Source organism: Acinonyx jubatus, chromosome A1 (assembly GCF_027475565.1).
Source record: "Acinonyx jubatus isolate Ajub_Pintada_27869175 chromosome A1, VMU_Ajub_asm_v1.0, whole genome shotgun sequence".
Taxonomy (NCBI): Eukaryota; Metazoa; Chordata; class Mammalia; order Carnivora; family Felidae; genus Acinonyx; species Acinonyx jubatus.
Genome location: NC_069380.1, coordinates 135,120,965 through 135,141,270, shown reverse-complemented (window position 1 = coordinate 135,141,270; position 20,306 = coordinate 135,120,965). Strand labels below are relative to the sequence as shown.

Below are 20,306 nucleotides of genomic sequence, written 5' to 3'. Positions count from 1 at the left end.
AGCTCACCATTCGTACCACATGACCCCCACCTTGTACAGAGAAAGCACTCACATTTCAGATTCCTGCTCAAAGGGTATTTGTTCAAGATGACTAAATCTTTCAGACTGGTCTTGAATGAGACCTGCAGTCTTAGAGTTAGCCAAACTGATTCTCAAAATCATATTTAAAAACAAATACAAGGGTTAAACTAGTCCCAGAGAATAAACGAGGCTGTGCCACCTGCATGATCTGTTAGCTGCATTGGAGGCTATCACCAGTCTTTCATGAGTCATCTCCAATCCTTAAAAACAACAACAGAGGCATAACATGACTGTAAAATAGGTAAGAGCTCCCAATCTATTTGTGTCAGGGAAGACAACGAACGTTCCACTGTAACTCTGCTAGCCTAAAAAAATACCAAACCAGGAGTGCCTGGGTGGCTCAGCTGGTTAAGCGCCCGACTTTGGCTCAGGTCGTGATCTCAAGGTCCGTGGGTTCGAGCCCCGCACTGGGCTCTGTGCTCACAGCTCAGAGCCTGGAGCCTGCTTCGGATTCTGTGTCTCCTTCTCTCTCTCTGCCCCTCCCCTACTCATGCTCTGTCTCTCTCTGTCTCTCTCTCAAAAATAAATTAAAAAAATAAATAAAAGAAAAAACTGTTTGGAATTGGTGCAGCGCACTGGAGGTTATGCTAGTCCGCATGTGACTGCTGGATGCCTCCTCTCCCACAAGTAAAATAGTGACTATGTTGGTTTTGTTCATCAGTGTGTTCACCCACCCTGACCCCAGAGTGCCTGGCACCTTGGAGGTGCTATTTAAGTACTTTGTAACTGACTGTATGGCTTTATTCTTTTAATGAACCCACGCTTCATCATGTGCCTTGACTCTAGGTTAACTTAGAATCTTGAAACTAAAGGAAGAGGTTCAGCTGGCTCCATTTTAGGAGGCCTGAGGTACATATATTAGCTTCTACAGAATTTCAGGGAGTAGGGAAGAGACCACCAGACTGGGACCCACTTAAAAACAGACTTCAAATTTCCCCTCAAAGCTTTCCAGTTTGTTCAGGAAAAGCTAAGGGCTTCACTGGGTCTAAGCCAAGCATCATCCTGTGATGTCTACTCACCCCAATTTGGCATCTGTGTCCTCTAACATAACGTCTCTTCTCTCTAAAACACACTTACCTGAAAATGAATCTGACATGTGCTTTCACCATCTATTATAGTCTTGGTTAAACACCTTCAAGCCACTCTGAACGCTCTCCACACAAGGGCAATACTCCAGTGGCTCTGTTCTACATGTTCAGTCCTCAGTGGGGAGGCCCAGCCCTGCACCTTGCACTCTTAGGCTTAAAAGGGAAGGTCATAATACCCACCCTTTCTGGAGTCAGCAAGAATGGGAGGATTGCTACAGGTCCAGAGGCCCATCTCTAAACAGAGTGTCTAGCGTAGCACTGATACAACGAGGTGGGTAACCAATCCCTACTTCAGGTATAGCAGGAAAAGGAGGGAGAACAGGGTATACTGGGCTAAAGTGGTGATTTGGAGAGCCTGACCTTACTAGTCCACAAAACTAATCTTAGATCTTTGGTCCGAAAATGGTAAATTCCTCAGCGGTTCTTGCAGCCTTTCATTTTGCAATGCACAGCTGTCATTCCACAAAGTCCATCCAAGGATGAATGAACACAATGGCAATCACATGATTTGTTTACAAAAAAAAAAAAAAAAAAAAGTGGCTTTACAAACAATCATATAAGAAAGCCAGAAAATCTACAGCGAAAAAACAAAAAGTTGCCTTTTACATTTTGAAACATACTTGTTGAAAAGGGTACTTCTCTTATTTTTGTTTTTACGAGGTGTTTTTAAAAGTTACGGAGATGTGCAAGATACAAAAACACAGCACAATAATGTAAGAAGGAACCATATACTATACCTTTACTTCAGCAAACCATGTGCTGTCTGATAGTCTCTGGATCATTCTCTGTTTTGATCTCAAAGCAAAGTTACTTAAAAGCTGATTTTTTCACATGGCTGTGCAGCAAGTTAGCTTTTAATGAACCCATTCCTGCTATGTTTTTCTTAGCACATTGACTCAATTCCATGCTGGAAAGCAACAATTCATTTGGACAACAGAAATGTATGGGATTTTATTCTAATCTCACACTCAAAGCGAAGAACTGGGATTGTCTCGTGGGCATGTTGCTGCAGCCAAGTGTGATTCATGGAATGATGACATTTTACAAGTGGTTTCAACTCTTGCCATGTCCAAGGCTAATGGCATATGATGTAATCAACGGGGGGAAAAAAGTATGAGCCCCATTCCCGATTTTATATCAATGCGAATAAAATTAGCAATCATCCGACAGAATCATGCAGATAGAAAAGAGTTTTCACCACTTTACATAAAACTTGAGTGATATCCAAGAAATAAAATGCAATACAGTTGTCTATGATGGATCAATGGCAGAGCTTTTGAGAAACACAGGTTCGGAGGTTCGGGGTCTTTATGGTCCAGCACCTCTGCTCATAATCCTCAAAGGTGACCAAGAGAGAGACCTATGGGTCACTCTCACAAGAGGAAGATAAAGTGGGCGAGTCTCACTATATCCCCAGGCTTAGAGGCATAGGTCAGAGTACATCCCTAGTGAGGCAGCTGGCTCTTGGTCGCCTTTCCACATATAAGAGATTTTTGCGTCCTTACCTTTACTCTGTAGAATTCTTTGCCATCTCTGAAAGAAAGGCTATTTTAACAGCAGTTTGGAATTTCAGACTCTTTTACCCGCACCAAGAAAAGTGAGTGATAATGGAATGATGAAATGATGAGGTATATTTCATTTTGAAATGGAGATGTTTCCATTTTCTAGGGAGGGAAAGAGGTTGTGGCACGGGCAGGGAGGGGCATCCAATTTACAGTCATAGATTTGAATAAAGTTAATATTTAAATAGTTTGCAATCCCCTGAAGTCAGAGTGCAATGGAATAGAAAAAGAATGTACCCCAGAACTTTAAAACTTTTCACTAAGAATCCGCCAAGTTGATAAACCACACAGTGATAACTCACAATTGATTTTCTTAAAATGTGCTTCTGGCTAACCTCGTTGATAACAACAAATACAAAGAAATCTTTAGCAATAAGAACGTTTTTTTGATGCCCCAGGCAAAGCTTTCCAGTCATCAGCCGATCCCTGCCCACCCACCCCCCACCCCTCCCACCCCCCCACCCCAGGTCCTTTCAAAGTCTAGGCTGACTAATACTGAACCAAAGCCTCACCTGGGACTTCAGGAGAGAATCTTGCAGAGTGTCGAGACACAAAAAGTTTCAGTTCTTGGTCCAGGTTGCATTCAATCAGGTTTGTGTCCCATGATCGGATTCCTAGGGAGGAAAAGGAAGAGAATTGACAGAGTTCCAGTTAGTCACTTCAGAGCGGTTTGGAAAACATCACTGTGACATTTCTCAGGCTGTAAGGGAGGATGTGGAAACCTCTTTTCTCAAGAGCTTGCTGGCTAGCAGTGGATGCCCACAAAATGGGAGGGCCGGGGAGGTCTCTGTACCAGGCCACAAGAGAGGGGTGACTAGCAGTGTGGGTTGAACTTCTGCCCCTCATAAAACGTAAATGCAGCTTTTCTGGGAGGGTAAAGAAAACAGTTATTAGGAAAATGACAGGCTTTACTCTAGGGAGGGAATGAATAGAAAGGACAGGGAGATGGGAAGTTCTGTTGCAGTTAAGAGGCCGGGAGATAACCTCTACCTCTCCCATGGTCCCCTTGTAGGTGGCAAGAAAATGTAGAACGAGGGTGGGAAAGCGAACATTCAAGTCCAGGCCTTTGGTTTTCAAATGGTACTTTCTGCAGTGTGCGTGTGCATTCCGTGTGCACGTATGGTTTCTTTTCTTTACCCACCTCATTTTGACCTGGGTTTCCCAACTCCTACAGATCAATCCAAAGCTTGTGTGACCTTTCATAAGAAGACTGGATCTCAATCTTAAGGACTTCATCTATCTGTCCCCTCCGCCATTTATTCTACCGGACAAGCTTAGCGGGGTAGTTCTTTCTTTCACAATTGTTAGTTGTACTGAATTTTCCTACCTCGAGGCAAAAACAAAAGGGGGGGGACAACATTTTATACTTTAGAAAAATTCTACAGAGTCGGGGGCCACAAACTGTCTATTCCATTCACTAGGCTGATAGCTAGGGTAAAAGGAACTTGGACGGACTATCTCCTTCATCCCCTCTCCTCCTGTCCTTCCGAAGGGGATGACCAGAGGGGGGATGCAGAGGACACGGAAGAAGGGAGAACTGGGGAGCAAGCCAGGGAAAACTGGGAAGCCACAGAACTCTGGAATGTGTTTGTTTGTTTTTCTGTATTTTTATACTTTCCCAAATAGGTAGCTCATGGTGGAGCCATTATGGAACATCCATGATTGTACCCTTCCTGGAGCATCTTCAATTGCCAGGAACAACCCTCTGGGACAAGAGTCATTTACTGCATACCTACTAAGAGCAGGGACTTGACCCTCTAGGTAAAATACAGCAGAAGAACTATCTCTAAATAAACACGTCATTTAACCATTTTTTGCTGGTCATGAGTCATTCAAACAGACTTGGGGCAGTATGAACACCTGTAAATCCTTAATGCTTCTCTGTATTCAGCCCCATTTATATCTTGTTCAGTCTTCTTATCTTGCAAAGAAACAAAATATATGTGTGTATATACATGCATATACATGTGTACATATACATATGTATATGTCTTGTATACGTATAAATATATCACACAAAGATTCTGGAAACTCACTTAACTACATATTTAGACTATCTTCAGATTATACGCCAAACACCTTTCGACTCTGAGGAATATTTTCACAGATGGATGTCCACTAAATAGAGGCAGACATTTATCATACAATAAATGGAATGAATTCAGGTGTGGAAGAGTTAACATTCCTAAAGAGAGGCTAAATTATAAGGGAGAATTTTATGGATCTCCCCGGAAACATCATCAGCCTCAGCTTGCATTTGTGCTAATGGAGTATTTAAATTTTAACAAGAAAGGCATGTTGAGATTTTGCAGATCTTTTTAGTGCAGAAATGATAAATGGGTTCTTTTTGTTTCACAGAAAGCTTGACAGGTTGAGAGGCCTGAATTCATTAGAATATTTTACTTCAATGTATACACTACATACTCGGCTAGTATGAAAAACCGTCGAGCTCCTGTCTGAGCTGCTTAATTAGTAATTGTTAAGTGGGCTCTCTTTGCTCCAGGTCTGAGCTCCACTTTGTATCCTGGCTTGTCAAGCTGGGTCACTAAGTTAACAAGCAGACATATGTCTTTAAATTAAACTCATACGATTTTTCGGCCTTTGTTCTATATTATGTCCAAATTGCTACATCACTTGAATGACTTCATCTAGGTAGACGTGCTCTTACATCGTTGTTTGTCATTTTCCCTTCGGCTTCAATAAACTCGTCATGACACAAGCAATTAAATGTTTGCTTTGTACTTCATAAACTCCTAGCTGAATGATTTGTAATTTAGCAAGGGAAAAAGTACAAAACACACAAACCAGTTAGAAATTAATTTTTAAACTACACTAGGAAACAGTTGATAAAAATAATAGTTCTCATTTTTATAATGCCAATGAAAGAAAAAAATTAGCGTTCTCTTTTCAAGGGAGCGATTTCCAGCCAGCCAAATTATGCCTTAACAATGCATAAGTCACTACTGCCACTTATAAAATAACGACTACAATGGATTTGAAGGTTATTTTAATTGGAAAGGAAAATTTGGGAACAAGGCCACGTTCTATCCCAATTTTAGAAATAACATATTTTGTAATTACTTCGTACCTTCCACTGAATAATACTAGTAAAGAGAAACAGTATTTCTCAAAGAAGTTTCATATTGCATTCAGTAGGTTTAAATATCTTCCCTCTGTGCATAAGAGGAAGCCAACAGTGGGCCCTCTAAAGTTCATAGGACAGAAAGACATCTTTGGCTCTTGCCACATTCTTCTGTCTCCAAATTCCTGGCTGGGGGCTAGTAGGGTGCTGATCAAGAGGTTCAGGAGAGGCTTTCAGAAGCAGGTCATCCTGGCCTCTCATGGATACCACAGAGGCCAAGATAAATTCCTAGCCTTTTTAAGAATTATCCCCCCAAATGCTCCAGGTCAAACTTCCTGAGCCTTTGCATCTCCAGTACTCTACGAAGACTGTGCCCTGTGCTGGCTTACCTAGGTTGGGCCAGAACAGAACAACTACCAAATGGAGGTCAACCTCCATTTATTAAACTTCTGGGCCCAGAGGACATCTGTCACCCCTGAGAAGTTGGCCTACGGCGAGGCATCCTAAGAACTCTCCCATCTAATCTGGGGCTGTTGCCCAGCCATGGAACAGGGCACCATCACTGTCGGCAGGCCAGTCCTCCAGCCAAGGTGACTGAGGGCAACAAAGGATCTTCCCATCTCAGTTCTCTGAATCCAGGGGAATGCAGTGCACAAAAGGGAGGCTAAAGTGCACATAAAATTTACAGATGGAAAAGGGAGAAATGAAAAGGTTGTGTGTGTCGTGCTGGGGGTGGGCATGTGTTCATTACCGGACAAGACAGGATGAACAATAAGGAACCACTTTCCCTTACTTTATACAGGTTCTATCTTGCCAAGTTAGTAATCATGCAAGCATTTTACAACATCACTTAATAAAGTCAACAATTTTCAAAACGCACCTCTCACGTAAAGACTAAAATCTGTACTCCTAAAAGAGGCAATAAGTTGGAAAAATCCAACAAAATGACCATTCATTACATGTTGAAATGGCACATGAGTTCTGACAGTTATTTGGGCCTTTGAAAGTTGATTTTTTTCTATGAACTTTTTAGTTGATCGCTCTGATCCAGAGGCTTGTATTTTTTTTTTCGCTAGTACCTAAATGATTAACTTAACTGTAAGATTCTATTTGTAAAACTATGCTAAAAAGTGATCAGAGGGCAGATTTGAATCATAAACTAAAGAAACAGAATTTTTTTTTAAAAAAGAGCTAAAATCAAGGTTTATCTCTCAAAGAAGTTTTCCTATTTTTCCCCTTTTGACCAAACTTTCAATTGGCTTTTTTCTTTTTTTTTTCAGCCAACAACTTGATGTTCATAATATATATGTTATGTGTAATGCAGACAATACCTCTCATAGAGATCATTTCAAAGCATTGGGGATAAATCATTTTTAGGTCTTCTGATAGCATCCCACATTGGAAACAGATAAAAGAAGTGATTTATGACTATTATTGGTTTAAAAGTTAGAACTTACTTTAAAAAGTAAACCTTTAGAGAAGATTAAGCATGAATCATCAATCTAATAACCTTACGTTTGAGGACTGGCTTGGATTTCTGCATAGATCACAGAGCCCTTACTAGATAATACCAGTGAAGCAGTACAAGCAGAAATCCATCTGCCTTTTGACTTTGAAAAGTATAAAGATGAACATAATAAATGTAACACTCTCCAACATTTCTTCTAACCTCCACCATGTGCTGGTTTTGCCCTGCTAAAATAAAATGAAAACTAAACCCCAAATGTTTCCTGGGTTCTCAGCCACCTTGCACTGAAAACAATCAATAAAGTAACATCACAAAGTTCCAATGTTATCAGCTAAACTTACGTCTAAAAACTCAGGAGAGTCAATGTCACACACGTCTACCTTTTTATAAAAATTCTTGCTGATTCCCAGTGCTAACTACAGGAAAGTTACACTCTTTCACAGTAATCAAAGCACCAAACTGACACTTAGTATTCCTTAGATGTCTTGATTCCCGTAAAGCAATAAAATGAAGCAGTGACAACTCCTTTCATAGGCTCTAGTATTCAGTTTGCAAGGCGTGGATGCATCACACTCTATGTTCTAATATACACTAGAGAAGTGAGGCTCTGTGAAAAATGGCGTTGGCTATTAAGTCTAAGTTGGGGGCTAATGAGGAAGAGGGTCAAAGAGGTGCCCAGGAATGGCATCTGTGGTAGCAACCGTGGTCAGGCATGAAGTGCTGCATAACTAACAAAATAAAGCTAGACCCATCCAAGTGTTTCAGACTTGAGAAGAAATAACCAAACCTTACATGGTACGTTTTGAATACAGTTGAGAAAATGAGGGACCATCTCTCATCCTTGGTTTCAAAAAGCATTTCCTAAGCAGTCACATCAGGATGTCTCAGGCCTGTCAATTTATTGCATTATCACCATCTTCCTACGGATCTATTTTCTAGGCTCCCCAAAGAACCCTCAGTCATCAGATGGCAAAATTCCAAGTCACCAGGGTCTCCCAACCCACAGAACATCAGTTAAGACGAAAGGGGAAATAGGACGCAAGCGTAACAAATGACGAACCGCATGCCCAGCCGGCACACAATCCAAGCGGAGCCCCCTGCAGCATCTCCATCGCGCTTCTCACAACCTGGCCCTGGCCCGCGGGCACCAGCGACAATAGCAGTGGTATCAGAGTGACCTCTGGAGGAAGCCCAGCTGGGATCCGCAGGCGGAGGCAGCAGCGTGTCAGGCACAGGGAAACAGAGCCAGCCTGCCCTGTTGCTAAGTCATCCCAGCCCGTCTGAAAAGCTAGGGGAGCAGTGTCACTTAGTACCACGAGGCCCTGTAGCTCGAGCTGCATCCGGGATCCCAGGACCCAGGAGAGCAATCTCCAGAGGAAAAGCAGCATCTGCTCCCACATGTGAGGAAATGGCTCTGCTCCCCCCTCCCCCCGACTTGATTGATTGTTAATGGGATCAATACAGCCATTTTGGAGTTTTGTGCAAAAACCTGACCAAATTAGGGAATTAAAAATCAGGAAGGCATGGCGATTGAGAAGGGAACATGAGGAGACTTCTGGGATGCCAGTAATGTCCATTTCTCCATCTAGATAACATGGGTGTGTTCATTTTGTGAAAATTCACTAGGCTCCTCATCTACGATCGGTGACTTTTCCTCTCTATTTTTATTTCAATTTTTTTTTATTTTAATGTCAAAAAGACAAATCTGAACTTTATGACTGCATGCTAGTTGTATGAAAAGGGGTAAAGACAGAGAGCACTTCATGGCAGTACTTGGAGACATCAATTTTCTCCTCAAACAGAAGAGGACTGAATAAACCCCCTGAGGAATGGGTACTGAAAGGGTGACCAGCAGAGTAACAAAGCAGGAAGATAACGGCGGTGGAAGGTGATTGCTAAAACACCTCGCTGCACGGGGCGCTGCCCACAAGTGGATGACTGTACAAAGACAAGCTGGGAAAACCCGTGTTTGATCTTCCTCTGATGTTATCCTGCCCTGCACTAACATCATGACAGGACCAGAACAACAGTAATGGTGCCGTGCTGGCACTTCAGTCACTTATGAATGATGTGACCTTGAGCGGGTCTTCTTATCCGTCCTGCCTCTCTGGGTCCCCATCTCTAAAATGGGGGTGACGGTGCCTCTCCTGGCACCACATCGGGAGGTTATGAAAATCTTACAGATAGCAAAGCCCCTCCTAATGTATTATGATTCCGCGGCAATGGTGTGGACAGTAATTGTTTTTAATCCAAAGTCATTGATTCATAGAGCAGCCACACCCGAAGTCGGTACGTAGGAAATTTCCAAGGAGAAAATGTGCAACCAAACTAAGATCAGATTAAAGGCCTAACGTTTGAAAATGAAGGGTTTTTGAGATGCTCAAAGAAGGCATTTCACTATTGAAATCTCTTCTTGAAATTTTTTTTCGAATAAAATAACACGACTGCATTCTGCTTTTTTTTTTTTTTTTTTTAAACTGGAAGGAAAAAATCAGTGCTTTAAAGTTAAACAAAAGACCCAGGTCTGCAACTCCAGTCCCCACCCTGCAGCCTTTTGTTCTGGGGACAAGGGGCCGTTTCCAAATGCAGAGGCAGAAAACAAGCGTTAATTTTTTCATCGAAAATAAAGTCTTCCTTTCGTCTTTTATGGGGTGGGGGTGCGCCGGGAGCGGGATCGAGGGCTGCGTGAACGCCCTTTGTCCGCCTCGGGCTGCCGTAGAGACCGCAGTGCGGACTGCACCACGCCCACCAGCCGGTGTCTCCAGGCAGAAACGCTTCAGCACCACCCCAAGAGAATAGAGCGCGGGCTGGGGCTGCGCAGGGACCTGGCGACCTCTGTCAGCGGCGAGGGGAGGTCCGGGACACTGGGGGGGGGGAGGCAGAGACCAGAGCGCCCTGCTCGGGGAGGGGAGGGGGGGGCTTCGAGCGCAACAAAGCCGGGCTGACGGAGAGGTGGGGGTGCGCAGCACCAAGCCCGAGGCCCCGGCAGAGCGCACACCAGGCGGACCGCGCCCGACGGGGGCGCCGCAGTGCGGGGGGCAGGTGCGGCTAGCGGATGGGGGCACTGCGGCAGCCCGGGTGGGGCTGGGGGGCGGGTCGGTCAGCGCGCCCGAGGCTGCGCCCGGCGGGCCCTCACGGCCCCGCCCAGGGTTCTAGGCGAACCGCTATTCGGCCTCTGCAGAGCGCGCTCCTAGTGCGCGCACCGGGCGAGGCGCTGGCCCTACCCGCTAACCACCCCCCCCCCACCCCGCCTTCCCCCTGAGCCATCACTACCAAGGCTGAGACTTTTGAAAGAAGCCCCACCCCGCAACTTGGGGTCCCATTGTCCTTTCTGAAAGCTGCAACCAGGATCCCAGGGGCAGTAGCGAGGCGGGCGCCGTCTGGGAATCAAGCGCAGGAGGCAGGAGGTTCTCCATCTCTGCGTCCCGGGTGAAGCGCGGGGGGGGTGGGGGGGGAAGCGGGCGTGGCCCCAGGACTAGCCTAGTCATTGCAAGGAAAGAACAAATCGGGAGGTTTTAAGCCAGAAAAGGCATTTTTCGGGGGCTGAGGTGGCTGTGGTGAAGATGATTCCCATGCGGGCCCTGGCACATGGTGCTTCAGCCTCGGGTCTGCCGGCAAGGGGAAGAGGAGACACCCAGCATTTTGCGGGGGACAGAGGAGGACTGAACGGGGTGTTTGCATCAACTCCCCACCGCCGTTTGCTCCCTACGGTTTGGGCTTTATTGTGGCCGCCGCTCCTCTGTCACCTGCATTTCATTTAGCTGGAGAGGCGGTGGCCAGCCAGTATCTGCAGACCCTGATGACATATCCCTCAAGGTTAGAAGAGACTCTCCCACTGGGTCTCAAATCTAATAATTCGCATTATTCTCCGAAATGAGCCCAGGAAAGAGTCTGGACCGAGTGCAGGAGGTAGCGGGGAGAGGTGTGGGTGCGGGGCGCGCCTAAAGAGGAGGGCAGCCGTCGCGCCCTGGGTGGGGTCGCGTTTGCCAGTCTCCTCGAGCGCGTCCCCTGGGGACGCAGGGCCTCTTACCGAGTTCGATGTTGCCGATGGCGCGCCGTAGGTGCTCTTCGGTCACGATTTCGCCGACGACCACCAGCAGGTAGAACTTGCTGTCGAGGAAGCGATGCGACAGGCTGGGCGAGGTGGATGCCGCCGGGTTGGCAATGCTGCCGGACGGCTCCGGCTCGGCGGCTTCCACCACCACGGTCGCCATCCTGCCGGCCCGCTATGCCTCGGCGAAGTGTCCCGCTCCCGCCGCTCCTCTCCTCTGCGGCAGGAGAAAGGATTATCTCCGAAGGTGCTGTCTCCGCTCCGCCCCCTGCGTACCCCTCCTCCTGGCGCTGCGCGCCGCCTCCCCCTCCGCCCTCTCCTAGAGAGCGCGGCGGAGAGGAGCGGGGAGTGTGAGAGGGCGGGGAGGCGGCGCCGCTTTTATATCGAGACTAGGCTCGGAGCCGGGAGGAGGAGGAAGAGGAGGAGGAAAGGACCACCCGGCACATCCTCACGCGGTGGCTGCCTCCGCTCTTCCAGCCGTTGGCCCAAGGCTGATGTCATCTGCAGCAAATCAACTCGCCCGCGGCCCGGAAGCTGGAGGGAAGAGGTGTGCGGACAATGGTCGGGGCAGGGCCGCGAGTCAAGGGCCTGGGGGGCCCGAAGGGCCCCTGCTGCGGCCGTGAAGGGAGAAAACACACCCCCTCTTACACCCCCCACACACCCATTGCCGCCTGCAGGCACCCACCCACCCCGCTTGGATTTCCATTTTCATCGTGGGGAGATTTACCTTGTGCGAGGTGCACAAGTCAGGCCTCTGACTAGTGTCCCCGCCTGTAATGAAACCAGATTCTCAGGTGCTGTGATAGTACAGCGGGTGTAGTGCTGAGGGTACCCCGCCCAAGAAGATGGAACCTGTCTTTTCTTTGACCTTGTGGACTTGAGAAGACATAGTTACCAATATTTACCACCTTGACTTAATACATCAAAAATGCAAACCGATGCCTAATATTGTTCAGGCTTTGGACACTAGTCTGCCAAGTCCCAATGGTAAAAAAAAAAAAAAAAAAAAACCGTACTGGCTTCGTGGTACCCCGGGAAATGAGAGGACTACAGATGCATTTTTTTCTAGATACAGATTTCTTTTCTTTATATGCTGAACAGATAGCATCAGGCATAACAAAGAATAAAGAGAAGATACTGTCTCTACCCCAGCAGGATTACAGTGACTATTATGTACTTTTCAGTTCCCTAGGGAACACACAGGCAAAATTATTTCATGTGACAAGGATATCTTTAAGTATATATATATATATATATTGCATTGGGAATTTTTATTGCCTTTGTGTTTAGAACACATTAAAATGCTTAAAGGCAGCCCATCCACAATCATTTCCCACAGATCTACTGAATATAGCTTCTGTCCCAAGAAAGGGGTCATGGTGGTGAAGAAGGGACAAAATCTACCTACCATAAAAGGCTGAGGGATTAGAGGCTTAAGAAAGAGGAGTGAGTGGAAATTAGACTAGTCAGTATAGTTTTTAATACTAGAAAGCGTATTCGTAAAAAAAAAAAAGCACCTGGATAGACTAAGATTTCCAAATTAGCCCGTTGTCTTACCTATTAACCACCATGACTTATTGGCGATATACTCTTTGCTTTTAGCTCTTTCCTGAAATCCTGGCATGGGAGACATGGTAGGCAGCCAAACGTCATGATTCCTTTCTACATGCCAGTCTGATCAATGGGGAATAAGATACCATCTGGCCCATAGCAGTTGAGGTCTGTGACAAGCTCACTGGTGAGCCACATTCACCAGTGAACAGTGACAAAGAGTTCCCAAGTGAGGTAGTAACAGATTACTTCTTGGTCGAGAGGAGGCATTCAATTTCTGTTGGAGAGGTAAGGCCAGCACCAAAGCCCATAATTGGGTGATGAGTTCTGGTAAGGAGCATTGTTTCCCAGAGTCCACTGGCATCTAATGACTGTCCTCCCTTTCTCTGAACCACCATTTACTTTTATTTGTGTAATATCGGTAGGTCTATTCCTTTTACTTAGATTTATTTTTTAGTGAAATTCTTTACTGCTAAATAAATGGAAACACTAATAACACTTACAAGTAGAAGGTATCCCTAAGCATAAACATAATGAAAGTAATGTAATGTAATTTCTGCTCTACGCTGTTATTTGCTGAAGACTCTGACGCGGAGGTGTGCTCTCTCTAGGTTCACGACAGAGATTAGCAAGTGTTAGAGCGGTGTTACGACACATTACCACCTAACTGAGTTGTTCTCCATGTCATAACAGAAGGTTGGATGGAAATAACAGAAGACCTTTCTTACTGTGTGAGTCAGTGCAATTAAATGCCATGACCACGAACCACCGAAGTCATTGCCCAGACTTTGAAAATAGAAATATAATGCCAGAAAACAGACTAGAGATGCTGACTGCTACTGTACAGCTTTGTAACTTTGGGCAAGTGACTTATTCTTGATCTTCAGCCTTTTCATTAATATACTGGGAGAATAATATCTTTATAAATGTGTGAGTAACTTTGTAAGAAAGGTGTAAATGATACAACGTGTAAGTACCTAATACAGTGATTGGACTAATAAGCATTCAAAGCATGGTTGATGAATATACCTGTTTTGTCCCAGTTTGCTGGACAATGGAGTAAAAGCATTCTCACAAAATGTGTAGGTGAAGGGCACCTGGGTGGCTCAGTCAGTTAAGCGTCTGATTTCGGCTCATGTCATGATCTCACAGTTCGTGAGTTCAAGCCCCACATTAGGCTCTGTGCTGACATAGCAGAGCCTGCTTTGAATTCTCTGTCTCCCTCTCTCTCTCTGCCTCTCTCTCTCTCTCTCCATCTCTCTCTCTCAAAATTAAATAAACATATGTTAAATGTGCAGGTGACATCAAGTTGGGCATAAATACCAACACCTCTGAAATGGGAATAGAATGTTAAGTATCAGTACAAACTAGAAAGGTAGTCCCATGCTTCCCCATCTCTTATATATATATATACATATGCGTATATATATATACATATATATGTATACATATATATGTGTATATATATATATAAAACTATATATATAGTGCCATAATCATATAAAAAGGAATTAATTGATGTGACTTTAAAACTGCATCGCTTTGCGACTATATATATGTGTGTGTGTGTATATATATGTATGTATATATGTAACTATATATATGTATATAATATGTATGTATATATATAACTATATATATATGTATATATATAGTTATATATATATTATATATATAGTTCTGAGGAGGTAAATGGGGAAAACTAACATAGAAGAGTGCCTGTTACCTGTTGACACCTGTCATCACCTGGATGTCCCAAAGATACCTCAGACTTCACATGCTCCAAACCAAAATCATTTTGCCTCTCAAGCCTAATCCTCTCACTTTTCCTATTTCAGTGAATAGTATCTCCATCTCTTCTATGATGCAAGCCAGAAACCTCACAGGTGTCTGAGACTCCTCCCTGAACCCTAGTCCCATGTACAAGTTAGCATGAAGTCTGGTCAGTGTTACCTCCTCAGTATATCTTCAATCCATCCGCTTCTCTCTATTATCAGCACGCCTGTCCAACCTACTCTCATTGTGAGAGGTAGTAGTGTTCAGGTTAGAAATTGGTTTCTGAAGTCATTCATACACAATAGTCTCAGAATAACAATAAAAATGTTAAAAGCAGTTTAGGGTGTTGTGGGTTTTTTTTTTTTTTTTTTTTGCAATTTTCTTTGTTATTAGCTAAATCGCAAAGCCATGCAGTTTTAAAGTCACGTCAATTAATTCCTTTTTATATGATTATGGCACTAACTCAGCACATAATTGGGTTTATTTGTTTTGTTTTGGTTTTGCTTTTTATGAATTGATTTTTATACTTAATTTTGCTTTATAAATATTTAAAATATTTGGTCCCAAAATCAAATCTACAAAACAATTTGTATTCAGAGAACTTCAGCCTCTCTTTCTCCTGCCCTTCCCCCCTCCTTCTCCCCCTATAACTTTTTCCCCAGGTTTAGATTTCCATTTTTAAAAATGCTATTATAGGGGCGCCTGGGTGGCTCAGTTGGTTGAGTGTCCAACTTCAAGTCGTGATCTCACAGTTTGTGAGTTTGAGCCCTGAATTGGGCTCTGTGACAAGTTGGAGGGATTCTGTGTCTCCCTCTCTCTCTGCCCCTCCACCGCTGGCTCTCTGTCTCTGTCTCTCAAAAATAAATAAACATTTAAAAAGATTAAAAATGCTAATATATATATATGCATATATGTATATATATCCTTCCTACCTCTTTTAGATAAAAAGCATTTATACACACAACTTTTCCGTTTTGCTTTTTTCACTTAACAACATATCCTGGAGATATGTTCACGACAGCAGAGATGAATACGTCTCATCACTTTTATAGCTGCATGGTAACCCATTGTCTTTATTTACTATAATTTATTTAACCAGTCCACTATTGATGGGCGTCATTGAGCCATTTCCAGTTTAATTTGTATTATAAACACTAGTTATAACTGTTGTTTTGTCCTGTGCGGTAGCAATGGTCACCTGACTTGCATCAGTATATCTAATGGGACCTTCATCCAACCATCTTCACACCATGGAGGGTGAGCTCTTCTGATCCAGTCATGTTACTCACCCCTACCTGAAACTCTCAAGTGGCTCCGTATTGTTTTTGGAATAAAGATCAAACTCCCTAGCATGGCCTGCAAGGTCCCACAAAGTCTGGCCCCCGTTTATCTGCCCAGCTTTATCTAGCTGCCCCCTCATCCTTACTTTCCAGCCTCACCTACATGACATAATATCAGAGCATGCTACTTCCTTTTTTTCTAACTTTGGTTTTTGTTTTGCTTTGATTTTAGAGAGAGAAAGAGCACACACACAGTAGAGGGAGAGAGAGAGACTCTTCAGCAAGCTCCATGCCCAGCCTGGAGCCCAACGTGGGGCTCCATCTCGCTACCATGAGATCATGACCTGAGCTGAAATCAAGAGTCAGATGCTCAACCGACTGAGCCACCCATGTCCCCAGAGCATGCTCCTTCTTTCTTAATTTTATTATTTTGAATATTTTATTTATTTATTTTCAGAGAGTGTGAATGGAGGAGGGACAGACATTGAGAGAGACACAGAATCCGAAGCAGGCTGTCAGCATAGAGCCCCAACGTGCAGGGCTCAAACCCACGAACCGCGAGATCATGACCTGAGCCTAAGTCGGACGCTCAACCAACTGAGCCACCCAGGCACCCCAGAGCACACTACTTCTAAAAGCAGGAACTTTTGCTCTCTTTTACTGGCCTAGAGCACTTAGTGCTTAACTTCACTAGTTAATGTCTGTTTGCCCTGTATTTGGCATCTCAACTATCACCTCCTTAGGGAAGCCTTCCTTGACCTTCCTTACTAGGTCAGTTAACCTTTTTATGCGCACTTATACCACTCAGCTCCATGCTCCACTTCTTATTTGTAGCCCTTGTCATCAATGTAATTTCATACTTTTATATGCAATTTAAAAAATTCGTCTGTCTTCACCACTGGACTCTCTGCTCTAAGGAGGCTAGAACCATGTCTATCCCTTGACACTCACACATAACCATCAACTCAGTGCCCAGTAGAGATCATGGGCTCAATCAAAGTGTACCAGTGACTTGTACTCTGTTGTCAAGCAAACTGGGACATGAGTAGTTTCTGCAAGCCAGGGTATTGTGCTAGGTAGTTCAAGTATATGGCTTCAGTGAATTCTCACAAACTTCTTAAGAAATTGGTATTGTTATTCATCATTTTCATGGCCTTAAGGTCTCTTTTACATTTCTCATCTTGGTAGTCGGTATTTTCTGTCTTTTTTTTTTCTTGTTCATTCTTGCTAGGGGGTTATCAGTTTTGATTATCTTTACAAAAAAACACTACATTTGATGTTACCAATCAGTTCCTATTGTATGTACGTGCATATGTATTTTCATTCATTCTGTTCTTAGCTATCCTATTTCACTCCTTCTGATTTCTTTGGGTTTTATTTCACTTCCTATTTTAGCCTCTTGAGAAGCTCAGACAACTGATTCTCAGTTTTTCTTCTTTTCTGATATATGCAGTAAAGACGATACATGTCTAAGTCCTGCCTTGGCTGCACCCTATACGTTTTGATTTGTAGTGTTTTCATCATATTCACTTCATATTTTCTAATTTCATTGTGATTTCTTTTTTTGCCACAAGTTATGATTTTGCTAGCTGGCAGATGAAAAACTGACATGCAGAAAAGTTAGACGATCTTCTCTAAATCACAGAAAACCTATGAAAACTCAGGTGTGTTGGGTTTCAAAGACCATCACCGTCCCTATATAACCCTCTTCCTCCATGCTATAGGAATTAAGGCAAATTAAAGGAAGCCAAGCACAGCAAATTATTGGTTGGGAAGAGGAATAAGAGAGAAGGACCTAAAAGAGTAAATTTCACGTCAAATGAGACTCTAATATCATGTTACTGTTTGAAATTAAAGTGACTCTAGAATGCAATATAAGGCAATATGTCATTTAAGGGTTAAGAAACAGTCTTTATTTACTCAGTCTTGGTTAGGCCTTTCTTTCCAAATTTTAAGTTCCCTGTAGAAAAATTAACAGTCTGAGGAAAAGAAAAAAGAGAAAGAAAACTTAGGGCAACGATTTATAAGATACAGGGTATTTGAGAAGATTTTAAAAGTATGATCCATGTGCCATGTCATGGTAGGTCCAAGCTATTCTCCATGCCTGTAAAATAAATGGGTCTCACTCTCAATAATGGCTCTTCAGGTTGGTTGTAAGAGGGAAGTATCAGAAAATTCAGTGGTGTCCTTCATAGCCACAGGAAAATGTCTCATACTTATTTCCATTTAATCCTTCTTGACTCAGAATGTGCCTCTTCTTCTTTTCTTTTGGTGGAACAGTGGAAAAACTATCACACTGGGAGGCCAATTAACTGAGATCAAATCCCTTCTCCAAGTTGTAGGAACTGGGTCCTTCTCATCACGAGCTTTCAGCAACAAACAAAACAAAGCCTTGTAAACATATAGAGCACAAAATTAAAGTCCCTCCCTCCCCACCACTAATTCTACTCCCCTCCCTAGAAGTAATGACAGTTATTAAGCTAAACTGTGTGCGCGTATGTGTATATAATGTATGTGTACATTATATACACATACGCACCCACACTTTTGTTTATATATGTGTGTATACATACAGGTATATACATTCTTTGTATATGCACAGACACATACCTATCCCCCTACATGCATATATATGTTCATATATATAGCTTTTCCCCCAAAAACAGAATAATATTTTATTTTATTGGCTCAAAACAATATTGATTATCTCAGTCTCTGTAGGTCAGGAGTCCAGATACAGCTTAGATGAGCTCCCTGCTTCAGGGTCGCTCACAGGCCTGCCAAGTGTTGGCTGGGGCTGTTACCATCTGAAGGCCTGACCGGAGAAGGATCTGCTTCTGGGCTTAGGCACGTGGGTGTTGGCAGGATTCCATTCCTCACTGGCTCTAGGCTGGCCTCGCTTTCTTACCACGTGGGCCTCGTTATAGGGCCATAAGCAGAATAGTATTTTACATATTGTACTTCAGTGGCATTTCCCTTTGGAGCTCTTTTCATGCAACTATGAAGAACTCTACCTCATTTTTTAAATTATTAAGCAGTAACCATAGAATGAATTTATTTTGGTTCATGCATGCTTTCCCCTATTGGTGATCCTTAAGAGATCTTTGTTTTTTTCCTATTATAAATTATGTTACAAAGATGATGCTTTTAAGTACCTTTATGTGCATACATGTATCTCTCACCACAGAGGCCTAAGTCCAATAGATGGGTTGAAGGTGATACATATTTTTAACATTTAATGACTCCTGCCAAATTACTCTACAAAGAGAATTTAATGATTTATATACTCCCACCACATCCTTGACTGTTTCCCCACACCGTAGTATACATGTTTTTTTACTCAGCTAAAGGAGAAAAATATTTATTTAAAGTAAAATATTTTTTATTTGCTTGTCTTTTTTTTCAACTAACTGCATTTGTCCTTAAAATATGCCCTGTTATTTCCTATTGGACTGATGGTTTTGTCTTTGTTGGTTTGTAGGAGTGATTTATATAATCTGGATGCCTTTGTCATCAGTATCTGATGCTCAGTCTGTTAGATTTTTGGTAAGTCCATTTATGATGTCTTTGACCATATAAAATATTAAGTTTCTTATAGAATTAAGTCAGTCTTCTTCCTTTATAAATTTTGGGGGTGTTGTTTTGCTTAGGAAGGATCCCTCACTCCAAACCTTAAAACCATTCTCTTGATAATTTTATACTTTTGTTCAATCAAGAGAGTACTTAACTCAGGAGATCAATAAAGGTTCATAAAGGAAGAAGTATTTAAAGTTGTCCTGGAAGAATAATATTTTTCAATAGGCAGAGATGGAGAAAGGACAATCCACCCGAAGGGAATAACATAAGCAAAACAGCCAGTAAAACTTATACTGAGCTTATTCTTGAAAACAGCGAGTGCCTTAGTCCTCCCTCCTTTTATGCTAAAATGCAGCTCACCAAACACACTGTTCTGTGCCTTGCTTTGGTCACTTAGCATATCTTTGAAATATTTATGTAATTGTCACAAAGCACATCCCCATTCCTTTTTAACATTTTAAAACAATGTTTATTTATGTTGAGAGACAGAGAGATTATGTGTGCACGAGCAGGGGAGGGCACAGAGAGAGGGAGAGAGAGAATCCCAAGCAGGCTCTGAGCTGTCAGTGCAGGGCCCGACGAGGGTCTCAGTCTCGCAAACTGTGAGATTGTGACCTGAGCCAAGATCGAGAGTCAGACGCTTAACCGACTGAGTCACCCAGGCACTCCCCCTCCATTCCTTTTGACCAAAGTGTAGAATACCATTGTGTGTGAATATCGTAATTTATCACTCTACTATTTTTATCGTTCATGTATTGAGGATTACTTCAATCTTTTGATAATATAAAAGT

General features: G+C 43.2%; 1 protein-coding gene across 1 annotated transcript in view; it reads right to left on the bottom strand.

Annotated features, from left to right (window-relative positions):
- Positions 1-11,753, bottom strand: part of MAP1B (microtubule associated protein 1B) — a 100,710-nt gene extending 88,957 nt beyond the window's left edge. The window contains exons 1-2 of the mRNA XM_015074585.3: positions 11,312-11,753; positions 3,244-3,345 (exon numbers count right to left, since the gene is read on the bottom strand). Of these exons, the coding sequence (XP_014930071.2) occupies positions 3,244-3,345; positions 11,312-11,495 (286 nt within the window). The 5' untranslated portion in view covers positions 11,496-11,753. The remainder of the gene's footprint in view (positions 1-3,243; positions 3,346-11,311) is intronic.
- Between the last annotated feature and the right edge of the window lie 8,553 nt (positions 11,754-20,306).